General features: G+C 37.4%; 2 protein-coding genes across 2 annotated transcripts; both read left to right on the top strand.

The window, feature by feature from the left end:
• The first annotated feature begins 1,926 nt into the window (after positions 1 to 1,926).
• Positions 1,927 to 8,837, top strand: LOC146324703 (uncharacterized). The gene is made up of 8 exons (XM_084722047.1): positions 1,927 to 1,953; positions 2,384 to 2,489; positions 3,635 to 3,985; positions 4,332 to 4,553; positions 4,853 to 4,951; positions 6,596 to 6,633; positions 6,729 to 6,887; positions 8,448 to 8,837. Exons 1-8 carry the CDS (start codon positions 1,927 to 1,929, stop codon positions 8,646 to 8,648), a joined length of 1,203 nt encoding a protein of 400 aa, XP_084578173.1. The 3' UTR covers positions 8,649 to 8,837.
• A 1,404-nt stretch (positions 8,838 to 10,241) lies between these two features.
• Positions 10,242 to 15,722, top strand: LOC146324704 (uncharacterized). Its single transcript, XM_084720317.1, has 7 exons — positions 10,242 to 10,414; positions 11,634 to 11,984; positions 12,323 to 12,517; positions 12,794 to 12,895; positions 13,761 to 13,798; positions 13,895 to 14,053; positions 14,931 to 15,722. The coding sequence occupies exons 1-7, from the start codon at positions 10,375 to 10,377 to the stop codon at positions 15,129 to 15,131; spliced, it is 1,086 nt and encodes a 361-aa protein (XP_084576443.1). The 5' UTR covers positions 10,242 to 10,374; the 3' UTR covers positions 15,132 to 15,722.
• The last annotated feature ends 5,612 nt before the right edge of the window (positions 15,723 to 21,334 follow it).

The raw sequence follows: 21,334 nt of genomic DNA on the forward strand, positions 1-21,334 counted from the left end.
AGCTGGGATAGGCTCCAGCAGCCCGCGACCCTTACGGACCAAGCGGTTACAGAAAATGAATGAATGAATGAATGTTTTGATCATTGTATGAAATGCCTCTCATTGATTTTCTCTGTGGCTCTCCAATACTCACATTTAAATCTTTATTTTAAAGATCACAAAAAGTAAATATAGAATATATAAGTATAGATTTTGTGGAGGAAGTTACAAGACACGCTAAATAGTTGCACAGCATTTTCAAAATTACACTTAGTGTATCTGGTATCTGTACTTAACTTGAGTATTTCTTTTTCTGACTCCCTACATTTGAAAACACTTTACTTTTTACCCCTCAAATGTACTTTTTTACCCTTCAAATCAAGCTGGTTTTAATGCAAGGATGAAAAGAAATGACAAAAACAACAGAAAAAGATGTAATAAAATGAAAACAAGATGAAACAACATACTACCACAGAAACAACATAAAAGGTAAAAATGACATGAAAACATAACAAGACAAAAATGAGATAACGATACATAACAAGATGAAGATGAAGATGAAAATTGCATAAAATGTGTAAGAAGACGCCAACAATGTAACAGTACATAACAAAACAAAAACAGGATAAAAGATGTAACAGGATACAACAAGATAAAAACTACGTAAAATACAAGACAAAACAGTGCGTTTTCATTGTCTTAAAATGAGCTGTTTATGTCTACAGAGGGTGTGGAGTTGTAAAGTCTACCATGTTGTTGTTGTTGTTTGTCCAGAACAGACAAACCAAAGACTGACTGTAGACAGTGTCTTTCACATTTTCATGGCCACTGTAAGGAGAGGCTGAGGCCAGCTAGTTGCAATCTACTAGTCCTCCATAATCCACTAGATGGCACTAAATCCTTCGCACTGGTCCTTTTTAAGTGGCTTAAATATGAAGAAAGTAATGTAATTCACAAAAAAAAAAACTGTCTGAGAGCATCATATGTTCTGCATCAAATTTTTCAGCTCTTCATTGAAGCCATCTGGTTTTAGATTGAAATATTCAATCCAAGTCGAGTCTTTTATGACTACATGATCTGTGAAAAACATCCCTTTTCTCTTGAAGTTCAAATCGCAGTTCTCAAGTTGACCCCAGCAATTTAAATCTATTACATAAAGAAAATCATCAAAACCTACTGCAGGTTTACAGACCTGAGACAGATGCTGCATTTTCTGTAAAATAATTATTTTAAATGGTAGGAACCATTTTTAAATAAATAATACTGATTATATAAAAAAATATCTAAAAAAATATCTCAGTTAGCAGTGGCTGTTCTTGCAAAGTGTGTTCATGTGAGTGAGGTAGATGTATTTCACTGGAGGCCACAGTAATCAAACTGTGTGCACTGCATATGGTGGTAGATCATTTATTTTAAAAATTTAATTCTACTAATAATCCCCATTTTCCTAAATGTATCTGTAATCATATTATCTCTTTTTTTATTTCTGAGCTGCAGTAAGTAGAAAACCTGAAAACGGTTGATTTTTGAGTTTAATCTGAGTTAGGTTTTGTTTTCTGTGTCCTGAGCCCCTCCTACCAGACAGGCAGCACGCCCTTCATGAGTGCAGGCAACAGTTTATGGAGGCTATCGTGAGCGAGCACAGACCGACAGACATCAGCTGTGTGTAATAAAACAGACGCCTGACAGTAAAAAAAACACTGACAGAGGAGATAAACTGCATTTTTTTCAAAACATAAATGTTCAGTGTGAAGATACAGAAGTACTGAGAGCTTAAAAACATCTTTTTCTCTGCTTTCCTGCAATCATGAGTTCAGTATCACAACACTTGTTTGTTGGAGGCTCGCCACTGTTGGACTGGGGTCAGTGCAATGTGACGCAGCCCACTCGGAGGCAAGTTCGGCTCGTGGTTCATGTCAGGCACAGCTCACCGCGATATTAGCGGTCATGAAAATGCAACTGGGCGGCAACACGGTTTGACTCATGCGGCCAAAAATGTCAGTACAAAAGCACTGTGTCTGTAATTGTGTCATTTACTCACTTTGTAAACCACAGTCGCTCCACCATGGTGCTGCTGCACACAGGTTTACAAGCAAACATGAAGATAAATCCATTTTTAATCCCAAAAGTTTAAAAAAACAAACTTTGAACTCTCATCTGGCCGGTCAGCACATCTGTAATTGTTTCGTGAATCGCTGCTGCAGAGGGTCTGAGGGGCAGGAGTAAAAATAAATCCACTTTTTCATCTTAAAAGTTTCAAAAACAAACTCTGAGCTCTCATCTGGCCGGTCCGTGACTCCATGATTTCTTTGTTGTTGCTACAGAAGGTTGAAGCAGGGTAGGTTGAAGATAAATCCAGTTAAGTAGCCGGCATCACAACAACTCTGGTGTTTTTTTCCTCCAGAAGCGCCAGTCTGCTACCCACCCTCTCATCCAGAGCTCCCCGGCTCTGAGCAGCTGTCTGTCAGCTCACAGCTCCGCCTGGTCCTCTCGGCAGTTGACAAAGCTTCGTGATACACATGAATTAACACAACTGAAGGTGAACTCAGAAGTAACTGAGTGAGCTGACCAGTTGAGCATGTTGCTCATTAGGCTCTTTTCTCTTTATTATAATGTTGTTTTATAGCGACTTTTCCTGCAGTAGTTTGTCATTGATTCAGGGTCTCACCGAAGGAACGTGCACGCACAGCTGCACTAGTAGGAGGAGTCCCTCAGGTCTTAAAATATCTGCGATTGGGTTAAGTCTACTGTCATGGGGCAGATTCTCTAAATGCTGAAAACAGAGCCATAGAGGAGGTGCAGAAGTGTAGCTCTCTCTCAGAACACCTGATTCACAATATGCTGAAAGGATTTTATGAAATTATTTCTCAATTATACCAAAACGTTGTTGCCTACTGGAGCTTAATGGAATACAGTTATCATTGTTTTGCATCCGTTTTATGTAATCCCACTACATGTAATCCATAACACCCCATGTGTGGTCCTTCAAGATAATATGTCAGAGTTGGTTACTGAGTAATGTGTTTTTTTATATGTTCAAGAACCTTTTTGCCAATAGCTCTGAATCATAGGACATTCTCAGCGTTCCCTCAGTATCGTCTCTCAGTTTAAGCCTGAACAGTCTTGAGGGGATCCAATAAAATGATTAAGAATCTCAACCTGGATTAATCAAATTTTGATGTCTGTTGTTCCCTTCATGTTTTCACATATATGATCCCACTCTTTCTCTGTAACATCAATGTTAAAGTCTGCTGGCCAAGTTAATTGAAGATTATTAGGTACAGTAACTGTCTGCTGGAAAATCATTGCATAATAAATAGATCCCTCATGTCCCAAATACATAATCTGTAATCTGAAAGAGATGATCCAACTGTTGAGGTAGAATTCATCCATCCATTCCATTCCTTTCATGTGTTTAATGTTGAATTAATTTGTTGGTGCACTTTATTTTTGTCCTTTGGTGAAATGGTAAATCTGTGAAAGAAATCTAAATCACATTTCTGTTGAATTATATTGTTGATCCTCAGTCACTGACTGGTTGAAATGGGCAGCTCCCAGTATGTTTCTGTGGATCTGTGTATATGTAAAACAAATCAGACTGCAACAACTGAGGAAAGAATAGATAATAACAATTGATTTTTTTTCTTTTCAACAGCACTGCGAGGTGGAAACACTGGTCTCATCAGTGCTGGAAACAGCATTATTACAGGAAAGGAGGGAGAAAACCTCACACACAAGTGTACCTTCAGACTCTCTGGAAAAAGGAGGATCTTCTGCAGGGAAAAATGTAAAGACAAAAAAGACATTCTCATTGATACAACTAAAGTCAGAGATGAGAATGGCAGATACAGCATTGAATATTCAGAAGGAACTTATCCAGTATCTTCTACAGTTCTGTATGTGATCATCACAAACCTGACTAAGTCTGACTCTGGACAGTACAGATGTAGTCTGGACAGATGGATTCTAGATTCAAGTGAAGATTTTGAAGTTAAAGTTGAAGATGGTGAGTTTCTACTGAGAGTCATGAAATGAACTTTTCACTGACAGCTGTTGATGTTTCAAATAACACATGTTCAGTCTAATAAATTTTGGAATCTGCATATTTTTGTAATCGGGAAAACTGAAATGTTCCTTTAAAACCAACAGTTCAGAATATCTGATAAACTCAAACTGTCACATAAATGGAAAAACTGAAGTTAATTTGTTGAACCAAACACATTGTTTACCTCCTGCATTCAGCTGTATGTTTAAAAATACATCGACTGTTAATGTTACTTTAATGAAAGATGTCTGCAGGGAGCATCTGATCATCAGGACGTCTCTGTATCTGGGTTTTTCATGTTTCACAGCTCCAATCACTTCAACACCAAAACTGATTCCTCAACCTTTTTCACCATCACTCCCATCAGCCTCCACACCAATGACAACAACAACAACAACAACAACAACAACAACAATAATAATAACAACGACAACAACAACAACAACACAGAGTTTAAGCCCCACATCTTCATCAGCCTCCACTGAAGACACCAAACAGTCTCAACAGCAACAGACAGCTGGAGGTCCAGGTACATTTACAGAATTCAACAAAAGATTGTTTGTGTATGTGTCTGCATGTACTGTAGATATACAAATACATGGATGTGTGTGCTTGTCTGTGTGGAAATTCTAATCATTGGTGGTTTGTATAATTATTATTTTTATTGTTGTATATTGTTATTACATATGGATTTTTATGATCTAAATATTTAGTTGATGTTATTAGTATGAAAACACTGCATGAACAGATCCTCAGGTCCCCACATGTATCTGAGAGTCCAGTTATGCAAAACATGTAAAAAATTAACTTCAGATCAAACATCCACAGACGTGCTGCTGTACGTGGGTCTGACTCTGGTCGTCATGGTGATCATGTTATCGGTGGCTGTGCTGATTTTATGCAGGAAGAAGACGAGGAAACCCAGAGGTGAGGCTACACAAAACACACACATAACAGAGGCAACATCCAGAACTTAACATTTCTCAGGAACATTTTACCTGTCAAACCAGATTTCACGTGTGAAATAAATATTCTTATAAATAACACACCTTGGCACTTTGTGTGTAATTTGACCTTTGAAAGGTGAAATGTTTTTTCAATGTAATTTTCCTCTGGATCACCAGAGAAGTCTATAAAACTGTTGACAGGAAACTTGAACTGTAAAGAAAGTCAGTTATGACTCTTTGAATTAGGATTTTTTAATCCATGGAAAGTTAATATTTGTAAACCTCTCACAACATTTTAAAGAATTTTTTAAGTGTATCATGTCATCCCAGTGTGAAGTAGCAGGAGGAACACTACTGTGCTACAATGTGGACGAAAACCCTCAAGTTATAAAACTTCTTCTGTCTCATGCGCTGTGTGAGCAATTTTCATTCAAATGAGTGTGAGCTATCTTTGAGCCTGGTATGTTAACTAACTAGCTAACATCTGTATAGGTGTGACCGAACCATTTGTGGCATGAACACAAAAAATAGCTGAAAATCTGACATGATGAAAAGCAACACCTTTAAGGTTTGGTCACAACAGAAACTGTCAGAACAACAAACCTTCTCCTGTTACTCCTGTAGTGTCACAGCAGTTAGTGGCTGTAGGCTTTATTGACGTTACTTTACAAGCACATTATACAAGTCATAAGACATTAAACAAGGTTAATGTTGTAAAGCGGTCAGTTTAGGTTAGATTTAGCCGTCAAAACTTCTTGGTTATGTTTAGGAAAAGATCATTGTTTGGGTTAGAATCATAGATGTGTTATAATGAACTACATGCAGCACGCAAAGATGTCGCTTATTCAGTCCAGTGATAGTTGCTCACCAGGTGCATAAGCCAGTAAGTAATAAGCAAGTTTTCTAGTGTCTAAATTTACTTCCCTTTCTTCCTCAGATCATAGACTTGACATCGTGATGACATCACATATTTTTAAATTGCTTTTCTCAGCTTGAGGGAGGGGTTACAAATATAAAAGTCACGTAACAGAACATAATTCTAGTAACTTAAATTTTTAAATAAGTCTGTCTTGACTTTTCGTTTCACACAGGAGAATCAATGAGATGTCACAGTCTCCTGGATGAAAGTCCTGTGTTTTCTTTATACATCCATCCAGTCAAACCTCTTCTATACATGGACTTGTCAGTCTTTATATTATGTCACCTGACTTCCTCCTTTGCTCCCTTCGTCATAACTGCAGCCCTTAACAGTTGCTGCCTATCAATAAATATAAATATCAATATGGTGATATGTTGTTGCACAGACAGCCTATACAGCAGTTTTTCTGGTGAGGACGAGGGATCAGGGATTGGTCATTAATGTTTCTGTCTGGCTTCTGATTGGTCAACAGTCAATCCAGAAACCACACAGCCACATGAGACACGTTCACTGAGAAATAATGGGGACTCTCTTTTAAGACAGAAGTTATGGTCAGCCCAAAACATTGCTAGGATCTGAAAAAAACATGAAGTTTTCTTTAAAATCGGTAAATCTAGTTCCTGATGTTTTCGTCGACATGGACTTCATGTGACTCTCTGTTTTAACAGTGAACGGAATTAATTTTTTGATCTGCATGTTTTTCAGACCATACTTTGGAAACTGTTTATGCTGATGTCACACAGGTGAGTTTGAGTAAATTAGGACATGTCAGAGTCATTAGTCTTTGTGTCACCAGCTGATATTAACACAAACCAAAAACTCTCTTTTCTTCCTACAGGGTGACAGAGTGTATGAGGAGACCAGAGAGGAGGACAGACAGAAAGGATCTCCTGTAGAAATATCTACAATTTACACTTCTGCCAAATACACCAAACCAAATGCAGTGGAAACAACAGACGACTACAGCCTCGTCACAGCAGCCGGTCCTCAGGACAAAGTAAGTTTAAATTATTCTCAGACTGTAGGCTTAGAAAACATCTTTAGGCCACAGATACTTGAGTAAAAAAAGACTCTGGCTCTAAAATGTATCGAAAGTATAAAAGTAAAAATTAGTCCACTGAAGGACATTTGTACTGTTTCTGTGTAAAGGAAACTGAATCTCATCTTTTCTCTGTGATCTAGTCTTTTATGTCAGTTTCCCCTGTTATGTCTTTTTCATATTGTTGTCTTTGTCATCTTTTACGTCTTTTTTTTCAATTTATTATATCCTCTTACATCTTTCACGTAACTTTTGTCTTGTCTTTTATGTCAGTGTTCATCTTATGTCTTTCATTGTTTTTCATCTTGTAATGTCTTTTTATCTTATGTCCTTTTTCATCTTGTTACATCTTTTGCGTTGTTTTTCGTCTTTGTACGTCATGTAATGTCTTACGTTGCTTTTTGTTTCATGTCTTTGTCATTTTTCATCTTGTGCCTTCATCTTGTTACTTCTTTTATGTCATGTTTTGTTTTGTCGTGTCTTTTTTTGATTACTTTTACTTCATTATTCAGCTCGCCTTTTATGGAGTTTTTCATCTTATGCCTTTTATCTTATGTCTTTTTTGCCCCATTACGTCTTGTAAGTCATTTTTCGTCTCGTTACCTCTCAACAGCAGAGCTCACAACTGTGTTTAATAGTGAATGTAAGAACGTTACCACATGCACAATGTGAAGAAAACTCAAGGGATTGGGACTAAACAGCTGTGTAGCTTTAAGAAAACCACTTACCAGTGAGGATAATCAGAAAAAAGGGCTTCGGTTTGCTAGGGAGCATAAAGACTGGATTCTGGAGCGATGGAAAAAGGTCATGTGGTCTGATGAGTCCAGATTTACCCTGTTCCAGAGTGATGGGGGCATCAGGGTAAGAAGAGAGGTGGATGAAGTGATGCTCTCATCATGCCTAGCGCCTACAGTACAAGCCTGTGGGGGGCAGTGTTATGATCTGGGGTTGCTTCAGTTGCTCAGGTCGAGTTTCAGCAACATTATGAGCCCAAAATAATGAGTTCAGCTCACTACCTGAATATACTGGTTTTTACATCAATGGATTTTATTCTTCCCTGATGACACGGACATGTTCCAGGATGACAATATCAGGATTCATCGGGCTCAAAAAGTGAAAGAGAGGTTCAGAGAGCATGAGACATCATTTTTACACATGAATTGTCCACCACAGAGTCCAGACCTGAACCCCACTGAGAATCTTTGGGACGTGCTGGAGAAGACTTTATACAGCGGTCCGACTCTCCCATCATCAATACAAGATCTTGGTGAAACATTATTGCAACTGTAGACAGAAATAAATGATGTGACACTGCATAAGCTCATTGAAATGATGCCATGGTGAATGTGTGCTGTAATCAAAGCTAAAGGCGATCCAACGAAATGTGTGTGTGCGACTTTTTTTTGGCCAGGTGTTAAATATCATCTAGCCTCAAAGTAAATTAAATGCTTGAAGTTGCCATCAAGCCTAAAACAGTCAGTAAGTGATGACCTTTGACCTCTGTTTGTTTTCTTCCAGGCTGAAGACGACTCCAGTAAACTCACCTACTCTGAGGTGGACTTCTCCAACCGTGCAGCCTCGTCGCTCAGCAGCGCCGCCCGAGGCGTCGCAGATGACGTCATCTACTCTGTTCCTCGGGTGGAAGCGAGCTTGAACGGCAGCCCTGCTGAAGGTGCTTCAGCTCCTCTGTACTCGACTGTTTCTTTGCCTCAGCAGTAGCTTCAGCGCCTCATCGACTCTCAGTGTCCAACAGGTGAACACGAAGTGGTTTGAGTGAGTCTCATTCACACACAAATGTTCATGTGACGACCTGTGAGAAGTTACAGCTCTGTCATTCATAACATGACTGTACTATAAAACAGTTAGCTTCAGGCTAAGATAAGCTTATATGTATGTATATACATATATATGTATGTGTATATATATATATATGTATATATATATATATATATATATATATATATATATATATATATATATATATATATATATATATATATATATATATGTATGTATGTGTATATATATATATATATATATATATATGTATATGTGTGTATGTGTGTGTGTGTGTGTATGTATGTATGTATGTATGTAAGTGTGTATGTATGTAAGAAGTTTAGTTTTTATCAAATGTGGATGAATGTCTACAAGGGAAATTACTAGGATCCTTGATTTTTTTGTGTCTCTGTCTCCACAGATGGAAATAAGGTGACAGGTTTTTTACTTACACCACATTTGTTATGGATGGATGTTTCTAACTTACTAGCTTGCAGTGATGGTATGCAATTTATTTTCCTCCTCCAGCAATGAGAGTCAGTTAGCAGTCATAATCTTGAACAGTTTTCACCCTGAACTTTTTTTTTCCAAAGTCTGAAAGCTTCACAAAATAAATCCATTTTGCAGAGACGGGTGGGGTTTGGGGAGTTACTGTGGAAAACTGTTATCTTAATTTATTTTGTTAACTTAACCGTGAGCTATGCCAATTGTAGCTAAATATAGAAAATGCATGTTACATGAATTATCTTTTAAAATAAACAAGTTTTTTCAATAGAAATGAAAATCATCCTGTGTGGTGTTGAATGAATTTTCTAAAAGTGTCATTTGGTTTTATTCTCCTGATGCACAAACACTCCACATCCCACCTCACATCTCCATTAATTGCCAACACAGGCTCATATTTCTGAAGTCCAAAAAAAGAATCAAAGTGTCTGATTATGGACATGTTCATGTTTTTCTCTATCTGCAGGGTTACTGCTGCGCTCTGGACGTCTTTAATTGTATAAATCCATGCATCAAGAAAATGTGGTCGCACATATCAACATAACATGTCACGTATCATTTCATGAGCTTTTTTTTATGAAACACACAAAATGTTTTTGGCCGTCAGTGGCTTCATCAGTGTTTGCACACACAAGTCTTCAGTCACTGCTTAAACCAGGTGAGTTACCAGGTGAGAGCAGTTGTTGATTTAGCCTCTTTTCTTGATTCGTGTTTGTTTTTCTGAGACCCCATATTCCTGACACATAATCTAAAACATCACAACAACAAAAAACTTTGAACATTTTAGTTTTACCTGTAACACCTCCAGCCTGCTGTCAGCTCTGCAAGAAATGATGCATTGTGTAAAAAAAAGACTCTCTGTACATGTAAGAGGAGAAATACGTATTTTTGATTTTGTGAAGGGAGTGAACTGTCCCTTTAAGTTTTTTCTCATGAACGTAAAACTGAAAATGACTAATTTCTCTGTTTTTTTTAACTAACTCTTTTTGTTTGTTTTATACAAAGTCTCCACTGTTTACATCTTTCAGCAACAGCTTCTAAAATACTAATAACAGAGGAGGAAGTGTGAGTGTGTGGTGTTTGGAGGAGGGACTCTGGTGAAGTTTCTGGCTTATCAGTCAGGAAAGAAGAGAAGCAGCGTTAAACCACCAGAACCTCCAACATGAACGTCCATCAAACTCTGATCTGCTTCTTCCTCCTCTGTGAGTACAAACTACTTTTATTTTCTATCATTCTCTCTCATGTTCTCTTCTTTGTCTTTTGTAGTCGTTCAATTAGTTTTGTCGCATCTTTTAACAGTTTTGAGGGACTCGTCACAACTTTATTTTTTATATTTCCTCTTACTGTTCGGTTGTTTAGTTGAGTTTCTGTTTTGCTCTTCCCTTTTTCTGCTGTAGTGCTGCAGATCTCCCCATTGTGGGATTATTTATTAATTTATATTCATCTTAATGTATTGATCTACATTGTTTAAATTGATCTTGTTTTGTTCTGTGGTTAAACATGATATTTGTCTGATGTCAGTCATTTTAAACCTACCATTAGTTTTGCTCCAGTCTGACTGTAACTGAGACAGTTCTCGCTTCAAAACATTTCTTCAGACTAATAGAGAAGTCAGTGTCTTGCTTCATTTAAACTTCCTGTTTGTTAAATGATTTTATTTACTTTCTTAGCAACAAAGACAGAAAACATACATTAATCTTTTTCTTTTTAATTTTATGTTAACAAGCTTCAAAGGAAGAACTGCAGCAGTGAACCACTGTTAGCTACCTTGTTGAAAAACTGAGATGTGTGTTGTCATGTTACACAACACACCCCAAACCTCATTTCACACAGAGCGACAATCAACACATGAGAAAATGAACTTGAGGAACCAAACACAGAAGCTAAAAAACACAAACACACAAGGAAAGAATGAGAGAAACAGAAAGAGAGAAAGAAATGTACTAAAACACACAAAACAAAAAGAAACACAAAGACAGTAAGAACTCAAGGTCCACTTTCTAGCTTTCACTGGATCTTAACTGCATCTCGAGTCTTTCAGCAGATGGTTTGTTCGGTTTTTCACAAATGCAAATAGAAAAAGAATGATGCAAATTATTACAGAAAAGGAGCAAACTTCAGACATGGATGCACCTTCTCTTTTTCTGGAAAAATGAGGATCCTTTGTAGGAAAGAATGTGAAGAAAAAGTTATTCTCATTGAAACAACTGAAGACAGAGCTCAGCGTGGCGCGTCTGATGTTTAAAATGTTTGGGGAATGAATCCAAATCAAATTTGTGTTGGATTAAATTGTTACCACTAGTCACAGACTGGTTGAACTGGGCAGCTCCCAGTGTGAGTCTGTGGTTCTGTGTAAATGTGAAACTTCAACAACTGATGTAAGAACAGATAATAACTATTGATTTTTCATCTTTTCAACAGCACTGCAGGATGGAAACAAAAGTCTCATCGGTGCAGAAAATCGAATTATTACAGAGAAGGAGGGAGGAAACATCAGACATGCGTGTAACTTCATACTCTCTGGAAAAAGGAGGATCTTCTGTAGGGAAAAATGTGAAGACGATAAAGACATTCTCATTGATACAACTAAAGACAGAGATGAGAATGGCAGATACAGCATTGAATATTCTGGAGGAACTAGTGCATTATCCTCTGCAGTTCTGTATGTGATCATCACAAACCTGACTAAGTCTGACTCTGGACAGTACAGATGTGGTCTGGACAGATGGATTCTAGATTCAAGTGAAGATTTTGAAGTTAAAGTTGAAGATGGTGAGTTTCTACTGAGAGTCATGAAATGAACTTTTCACTGACAGCTGCTGATGTTTCAAATAACACAACATGTTCAGTCTAATACATTTCGGAAGCTGCATATTTTTATCATCAGGAAAACTGAAATGTTCCTTTAAAACCAACAGTTCAGAATATCTGATAAACTCAAACTGGAAAAACTGAAGTTAATTTGTTGAACCAAACACATTGTTTTCCTCCTGCATTCAGCTGTATGTTTAAAAATACATCGACTGTTAATGTTACTTTAATGAAAGTTGTCTGCAGGGAGCATCTGATCATCAGGACGTCTCTGTGTCTGGGTTTTTCATGTTTCACAGCTCCAATCACTTCAACACCAAAACTGATTCCTCAACCTTTTTCACCATCACTCCCATCAGCCTCCACACCAGTGACAACAACAACAACAATAACAACAACAAGACAGAGTTTAAGCTCCAGTTCAGGAAGCTCCTCACCTTCATCAGCCTCCACTGAAGACACCAAACAGCCTCAACAGCAACAAACAGCTGGAGGTCCAGGTACATTTACAGAATTCAACAAAAGGTTGTGTGTGTATGCATGTACTGTAGATATACAAATACATGGATGTGTGTGCTTGCCTGTGTTGAAATTTTAATCATTGTTGGGTTGTATAATTATTATTGTTATTATTACATATTGATTTAATAATGTAAATATTTAGTTGATGTTATTAGTGTGAAAACACAGCATGAACAGATCCTCAGGTCCCTGCATGTATCTGAGAGTCCAGTTATGCAAAACAACATGTCAACATCAAACATCCACAGACGTGCTGCTGTATGTTGGTCTGACTCTGGTTGTCATCGTCATCATCGTGTCATTGGTGGCTGTGCTGATATTTTGCAGGAAGAGGACCAGGAAACCCAGAGGTGATGCTACACAAAACACACACACACATAACAGAGGCAACATCCAGAACTTAACATTTCTCAGAAACAACATTTTACCTGTCAAACCTGCTTTCATATGTGAAATAAATATTCTTATAAATAACACACCTTGGTAGGTTGTGTGTAATTTGTTCTTTGTGACTTGAGAGTTATTCAGTGTAATTCTCCTCTGGATCACCAGAGAGGTGTGTAAAACTGTTGACAAACTGCAAAGAAAGTCAACAGGGTCAATTATGACTCTTAGTATTCTGAATTTTCAATCCATTGAAGATTAAAATGTTCTGAGAATTTTACAAATATTAAAGAATTTTTTAAGTGCATCATGTCATCCCAGTGTGAAGTAGCAGGAGAAATACTACTGCACATGTGCAGCAGGCTGCAATGAGTCAGGCTTAACTTTTGGTTTCACAAAAGAGTATCAGTGAGACGACCTGGGTGAAAGTCCCGCGTTTTATTTATACATCCATCCAGTCAAACCTCTTCTATACATTGACTTGTCAGTCTTTATATTATGTCACCTGACTTCCTCCTTTGCTCCTGTCATGATTACTACGACCATTAGAGGTCGCTGCCTAACAATAATATAAATATTATGATACGCTGTTGCACAGACAGCCTGCGTGGCTGTGTCTCAGGTGAGGAGGAGGGATCAGGGATTGGTCATTCATGTTTCTGTCTGGCTTCTGATTGGTCGACGGTCAATCCAGAAACCACACAGCCACATGAGACACGTTCACTGAGAAATACTGGGGACTCTTCAAAGTCGATTCCGTAGTTACGAGAACGTTTTGGTCAAAATGGGACGTATGTGTGAACCTAATCTTTTGAGCTGCATGTTTTTCAGACCATACTGAGGAAACTGTTTATGATGATGTCACACAGGTGAGTTTGAGTAAATTAGGGACATGTCAGAGTCATTAGTCTTTGTGTCACCAGCTGATATTAACACAAAACAAAAACCCTCTTTTCTTCCTACAGCCCGACAGAGTGTATGAGGACACCAGAGAGGAGGACAGACAGAAAGGATCTCCTGTACAAATATCTACAGTTTACACTTCTGCCAAATACACCAAACCAAATGCAGTGGAAACAACAGACAACTACAGCCTCGTCACAGCAGCCGGTCCTCAGGACAAAGTAAGTTTTAATTATTCTCAGACTGTAGGCTTAGAAAACATCTGCAGCTATAGATACTCGTGTGTCAATAAGACACAAGGTAGAAGAACTGATTCAACTTTACTGCAGTAAAAGTGAAAAAGTTCAGGCTCTAAATCGCACTCAAAGTATAAAAGTACAAATTCATTTGAAGGACATTTCTATTGTTTCTGTTTAAAGCAAACTGAATGTCACCTTTTCTCCAAGATCTAGTCTCACTATGTGTCTGTTTCATCTTAGTAACATCTTGTTCAGCAGTTCCCCCAACTGCATTAAAACTAAAGTAATGAGCCTATTTTGAAAATGTAAGGAGTAGAAAGTACAGATATTTGTGTTGAAATGTAGGGAGTAAAAGTAAAAGAGCTGTTAGAAAAATAAAGATACAAGTAAAGTACAGATGCCTGAAAACTTGAATTAAGTACAGTAACAAAGTATTGTACTTAGTTACTTCTCACCTTTGACAAAAAAAATAACTTGACATGGTAATGGTTTTGATTTCTGCTCATCAGCTGTCAGGAAAGAAAACAAAACATCTTGCACATCTGTCTGTTTTGTTCATTTAGACAGAAAAGTAACTTGTTAAGAAAAAACAGGAACCAGGTCAGTTTGTGATCCTTAATCCTTGAAAACCCTGCTGATATCTAAAACAAATGACATGGGATTTTTTGGTTATTATTTTATAATAATAACTTGTGTGCACAAGACAGAAAAAAAGCATCTTTCACTAGTTTGTCACTGGATTATTTTTTTTTGTCTTAGAATCTATGTAGCCTCAAAGTAAAATTAACACTTCAAGTTGCGATTGAGTCTAAAATTGTCAGTAAATAATGACCTTTGACCTCTGTGTGTTTTCTTCCAGGCTGAAGACGACTCCAGTAAACTCACCTACTCTGAGGTGGACTTCTCCAACGGTGCAGCCTCGTCGCTCAGCAGCGCCCCCCGAGGCGTCGCAGATAACATCATCTACTCTGTTCCTCGGGTGGAAGCGAGCTCGAACGGCAGCCCTGCTGAAGGTGCTTCAGCTCCTCTGTACTCGACTGTTTCTTTGCCTCAGCAGTAGCTTCAGCGCCTCATCGACTCTCAGTGTCCAACAGGTGAACACGAAGTGGTTTGAGTGAGTCTCATTCACACACAAATGTTCATGTGACGACCTGTGAGAAGTTACAGCTCTCTCATTCATAACATGACTGAACTATAAAAACAGTTAGCTTCAGGCTAAGATAAGCTCATCTTAAATATATAATATATATATATTAAAGTACTGTTAAAGTAAACTTTTTTGGTTGAAGATATAATTTATCTTAAGGTATTTGGGTTATAATTTGGGCTTCACTCAGTTTCAGTTACTCAGGATAATCCACAGACTTCACTGTCAACAGTCTGTACTGAAAACTATTTTCTAGTGTGTGATTACCAGCTGCTGCCTGATTGACCTCTCCTAAGTCCCGCCTCTTTTCACTCTGTGCTCCAATAAGAGTTAAGCAACCTCGATACCCGGCAAAACCTCAGTCAACTTTCTCCTTTCCTCTTTCCTGTGTTTAGATGTGCTGTGTGTTTAGGGGCGCTGATGAGATTATAGCTGATATGTTTGTCATTGAGCTGTAAAGCTTTGAAACAGGTTAAATTCCTCTGGGAGCAGCGGCTGAACGCTGTGTCATGAATTATCTTTTAAAATAAACAAGTTTTTCAAGAGAAAGGAAAATCATCCTATGTGGTGTTGAATGAATTTTCTAAAAGTGTCATTTGATTTTATTCTCCTGATGCACAAACACTCCACATCCCACCTCACATCTCCATTAACTGCCAACACAGGCTCATATTTCTGAAGTCCAAAAAAAGAATCAAAGTGTCTGATTATGGACATGTTCATGTTTTTCTCTATCTGCAGGGTTACTGCTGCGCTCTGGACATCTTTAATTGTATAAATCCATGTATCAAGAAAATGTGGTCGCACATATCAACATAACATGTCATGTATCATTTCATGAGCTTTTTTTTATGAAACACAAAATGTTTTTGGCCGTCAGTGGTTTCATCAGTGTTTGCACACACAAGTCTTCAGTCACTGCTTAAACCAGGTGAGTTACCAGGTGAGAGCAGTTGTTGATTTAGCCTCTTTTCTTGATACCCCATATTCCTGACCCATAATCTAAAACATCACAACAACAAAAATCTTTCAGCATTTTAGTTTAGTCGGCTCTGCAAGAACTGATGCACCGTGTAAAAAACTCTCTACTCTCTACAGGTAAGAGGAGATATGTATTTTTGATTTTGTGAAGGGAGTGAACTGTCCCTTTAAGTTGTTTCTCACTAATGTAAACCGAAAATGACTAATTTCTCTATCTGTTTTTTTTTTTAAACCTCTACTGTTTACATCTTTCAGCAACAGCTTCTAAAAGACTAATAAAAGAATAGGAAGTTTGAGTCTGTGGTGTTTGGAGGAGGGACTCCATCATTTAGTTTTAGAGAAGTTTCTGGTTTATCAGTCAAGAAAGAAGAGAAGCAAACCACCAGAACTTTCAACATGAACGTCCGTCAAACTCTGATCTGCTTCTTCCTCCTTTGTGAGTACAAACTACTTTTATTTTTTATCATTTTCTCTCATGTTCTCTTCTTTATCTTTTGTAGTTGATCAATTTGTTTGGTAGCATCTGTTCAACAGTTTTGAGGGACTCGTCACAACTTTGGTCGCACCTCATATCCTTTCTATTTTTTATATTTCCTCTTACTGTTCGGTTGTTTAGTTGTATTATTTGTTGCTTGTTGTTGATGCTTCTTTCTTTTTTGCTCTTCCCTTTTTGATACTGTAGCACCGAAGATCTCACCATTGTGGGACTAATATACAGGATTATTTTATCTTTATCTTTTAATTTATCATACTGATCTACATCGCTTAACTTCATCTTGTTTTGTTCTGTGGTTAAACATGATGTTCCCAGTCTGGTATGAATCACTTCAAGTGGTTATCTCCTCAAAATTTAAAGACAAACTCATTTTTTAGTTTTCTTGTTGCTTTTTTTTGTATTTGTATGACTGTTGAAGAGGAAGCCTACAGTTCATTCTGCTCCAGTCTGACTGTGCTGAGACAGTTCTTGCTTCAAAACCTCGTCTCATAGATTTAAGAAAAACTAACATTTCTTACAGACTAATAGAGAAGTCAGTGTGTCTTGCTTTATTTAACTTCCTGTTTGTTAAATGATTTTATTTACTTTCTTAGCAACAAAGACAGAAAACATACATTCATCTTTTTCTTTTTGATTTTATGTTAACAAGCTCCAAAGGAAGAACTGCAGCAGTGAACCACTGTACGCTACCTTGTTGAAAAACTGAGATGTGTGTTGTCGTGTTACACAACACACCCCAAACCTCATTTCACACAGAGCGGCAGTCAACACATGAGAAAATGAACTTGAGGAACCAAACACAGAAGCTAAAAAACACAAACACACAAGGAAAGAATGAAAGAAAGAAACAGAAAGAGAGAAAGAAATGTACTAAAACACACACAAAACAAAAAGAAACACAAAGACACAACAACAACAACAACACAAAAACAAATAATAAGAACTCAAGGTCCACTTTCTAGCTTTCACTGGATCTTAACTGCATCTCGAGTCTTTCAGCAGATGGTTTGTTCAGTTTTTCACAAATGCAAATAGAAAAAGAATGATGCAAATTCAGATGTTTTGATTTTAAAGGTTGGCATTAATTAAAATGAATGGCTGCTGGGAGACGCTGCACAGCAACATCCATGAAAAAGGCAACAGAAAAATGTCAAAATTATGTCAATAAGTTTGCAGGAGGTGGACGCAGCTGCAGCTTTTAAAACAGTTTTCAGAACCGTTTTTTCTGTCAGAATTATTAACATTAATTTCAGATTATCAATTTAATAAAATTGTAGAATTGAGATTCCACAATGCTCTGAATCTTCACTGACAGAATCAAAATTAAATATATTTCTGTTTTACTGTGTTTGAACTGAGCAGCTCTCAGTGTGACTCTGGATCTGTGAATTAATTTATTATCAGACTGCAGTATTTTCACATCTAAAATCATCTTCTTCACATTAGTTATAGTTTACTGAATGATGTAGTTGATACAGTTTACATTTGCATTTTTTTTTCTTCAGGACAGTTTAAGATTCTGATGTGTAAAATCTTGATGAAAGAATCCAAACCAGTTTCTGTTGGATTAAACTGTCATTCCTCAGTCACAGACTGGTTGGACTGGGCTGCTCCCAGTATGACTCTGTGGGTCTGTGCAAATGTGAAATAAATCAAACTGCATCATCTTGACTTGTGCAAAGAACATATAATAACTATTGACTGTTCATCTTTTCAACAGCACTGCAGGATGGAAACAAAAGTCTCATCAGTGCTGGAAATCGCATCATTACAGTAAAGGAGGGAGGAAACATCAGACATGCGTGTAAATTCAGTTTCTCTGGAAGAAGGAGGCTCTTCTGTAGGGAAAAATGTGAAGACAAAAAAGACATTCTCATTGATACAATTAAAGTCAGAGATGAGAACGGCAGATACAGCATTGAATATTCAGAAGGAAGTTATCCACTATATTCTACAGTTCTGCATGTGATCATCACAAACCTGACTAAGTCTGACTCTGGACAGTACAGATGTGGTCTGACCAGAGATTGGCTTCCAGATTCAAGTGAAGATTTTGAACTTGAAGTTGAAGATGGTGTGTTTCTACTGAGAGTCATGAAATAAACTTTTCACTGACAGCTGCTGAAGTTTCAAATAACATGTTTATTCTAACAGTTTATATTTAGAGCTGTATATTCTCATCATTGTGAACATTGTGATAAATGCTCCTTTAAAACCAACAACTATCTGAAAGTGTCACACAAACGGACAAACTGCGGCTGATTTGTTGCACCAAACACATTGATTATTAATATTTAGCTTTATGATTAAAATACATTGACAGATTTATAGAGAATTTGTGTTATTTAATTGAAATGTTGCCACAGAGTTCTTTGTATCTGTACAATCACTATCTGATTGTTTTATTGTGCCTTTCTCTTTTTTTTTCATCTGGACTCCTCAACCTTTTTCACCATCAGTCCCATCAGCCTTCACACCACAGCCGCCGCCACCACCACCACCACCGCTGCCGCCGCCACCAACAACAACAACAACACAGAGTTTAAGCTCCTCATCTTCATCAGCCTCCACCGAAACCACCAAACAGTCTCAACAGCAACAGACAGCTGGAGGTCCAGGTACATTTACAGAATTCAACAAAAGGTTGTATGTGTCTGCACAACAAACAAACTCAGCTGCAGGTTCAGTTACATTTCAGTAATTCACGTGTATTTTAATGGTTTATAATTTCAGTTTTCCACAGCACAGAAACATGCAGGTCTCCTAGTTAATTGAAACCTCACTAAAGAGTTTCAAGTTATTCCAGAAACAGACAAACCAAAATGTCACATGAAATGTTTCCATGATCTTTGATGACATGCCATATTATTATTGTAATACATATATTACAGATTTGTCCTTTAAATTAGCATAATAAAATAACAACTACCTTTTATTTTTATCTGTAAGTACTTGATTCTTTGAAGCAAGTTTTGCATATACATGTACTTTTTTTTTCATTATGAACCAGGAAGTGTTAAACTTTTCTTTACTGCTAAAAATCCCACAGGTGTGTTACTGTCTGTGCGTCTGACTCTGGTCATCATGATCATCGTATCATCAGCAGCTGTGCTGATCTTCTGCAGGAAGAGGATCAGTAAACCTGCAGGTAACACACACACACACACACACACACACACACACACACACACACACACACACACAACAAAGACAACTGAACATCCAAAACATTTTTCACATGTGAAACAAATATTCTCTTCTTTTCTTTCTTTTCTATTCTATCACATGAAAAGAAAAAGATAAGATATATTATATTCCAGTGAACTAAAAATCAATATTTAATAACAATGTTTTGGTTTGCTTTAAGTTTTCAAATTCATAAACTTGTTCTGTGCCAGAAAACACTCTTGTCCCAGACAAGAATTCACAACTTCAAACAATTTAAAAATGTGTTAAAAAGCTTTCAAAATGTAAAACTAATGATACCTACTGATAACTGAATGTGTTTAGAGTCATCTTTGTTTTAAAATATACAGCCAAACCTTAAAAATAAGGCAGGAATATTGCTCAAGCACTGGAAAACTTTCTATTTTTTTGACAAATTAATGAAATAATATTGCCGTTAGATGTGTCTCAACCATAACATGTCGACTCTGCAGCCCTTCCAGCAGGCGTCACCCTTTAATGGTGGAAACCAGCTGTTTCTGTTATATTCAGATCCCAGGTTAGACTCTCTAATATCTTTCTAATATTTTTCTTTTGTGTTCTAACTGAGTAAAAGTCAAAATAAAAGTAGACAGTATCAAATTATTCCAGTATCATTTGACTGAAGAAGTTTTGATGCTACTCTGTTCAGGGTCATTTCAGTCGATACCTTAAAGGTAGTGAGTACAGCTACAGAGGCCTGGTTTAGTTCCTGTTAGTTCCTGGAACATTTTGGTGGAAGTGGGCTCTATGTGTCTCTCTGACTGAGCCGGATGTTTTAACAGTCGACCTAATCTCCTGAACTGCATGTTTTTCAGAAGCTGGTGTTGATGCAGTGTGTGTTAATGTCAGTGAGGTGAGTTTGAGTAATTCTGGGACGTTGAGCATCATCACTGTTTGTGAAACCAGCTGATTTGATAAAAAACAAACCCCCGTTCTCGTCCCGCAGGCCATCCAGATGTCTGAGATCAGAGAGGAGGACAGACGCAGCAGATCTCCTCCTGCAGAAATATCTACAGTTTACAGTGTCCACCGCAGCCAGGTCTCAGAAAAAAGTAAGTAGTATGAATCTAACTTGATGGCTTCATTGTACAGTAGGCCTATAAATATTTTTTGTAGTGTTAAATACTTCTCAAAATCTGGTCTTAAACTTTATGTCTGCTTTTATTTCTGAGTTATGTGCTGCAACTTTAAGAAACAGAAACCAGGTCAGTTTGTGATCATATCTCATCCTACAAGCTTCCGTTGTTTTGAGGAGGAGGTCTTCAGACTGATGATTCAGTGTGAGAGACAGAGGAAAAGGTGTTGCAGTGAAATATAGATATTCAATTCAATATTAAATGATGAATTTGCAGAGGAACTTCCTGTCCTGGGACCAGAGGAGGGTCTTTTATTTTAACTGGCTGTCCATATCAAGTGCGAACCAACTGTCACC

The sequence above is a fragment of the Lutjanus erythropterus genome, chromosome 6 (assembly GCF_056507025.1).
Source record: "Lutjanus erythropterus isolate fLutEry1 chromosome 6, fLutEry1.hap2, whole genome shotgun sequence".
NCBI lineage: Eukaryota > Metazoa > Chordata > Actinopteri > Lutjaniformes > Lutjanidae > Lutjanus > Lutjanus erythropterus.

Bases quoted from the DNA above. Each gene is read 5' to 3' on its own strand.
- LOC146324703 (XM_084722047.1), top strand. From the start codon at position 1,927: ATGAAAATGCAACTGGGCGGCAACACG. The intron at 3,986-4,331 runs GTGAGTTTCTAC...CATGTTTCACAG, and splicing joins TGAAGTTAAAGTTGAAGATG to CTCCAATCACTTCAACACCA. The intron at 6,634-6,728 runs GTGAGTTTGAGT...TTCTTCCTACAG, and splicing joins TTTATGCTGATGTCACACAG to GGTGACAGAGTGTATGAGGA.
- LOC146324704 (XM_084720317.1), top strand. From the start codon at position 10,375: ATGAACGTCCATCAAACTCTGATCTGCTTCTTCCTCCTCT. The intron at 12,896-13,760 runs GTGATGCTACAC...CATGTTTTTCAG, and splicing joins GAGGACCAGGAAACCCAGAG to ACCATACTGAGGAAACTGTT. The intron at 13,799-13,894 runs GTGAGTTTGAGT...TTCTTCCTACAG, and splicing joins TTTATGATGATGTCACACAG to CCCGACAGAGTGTATGAGGA.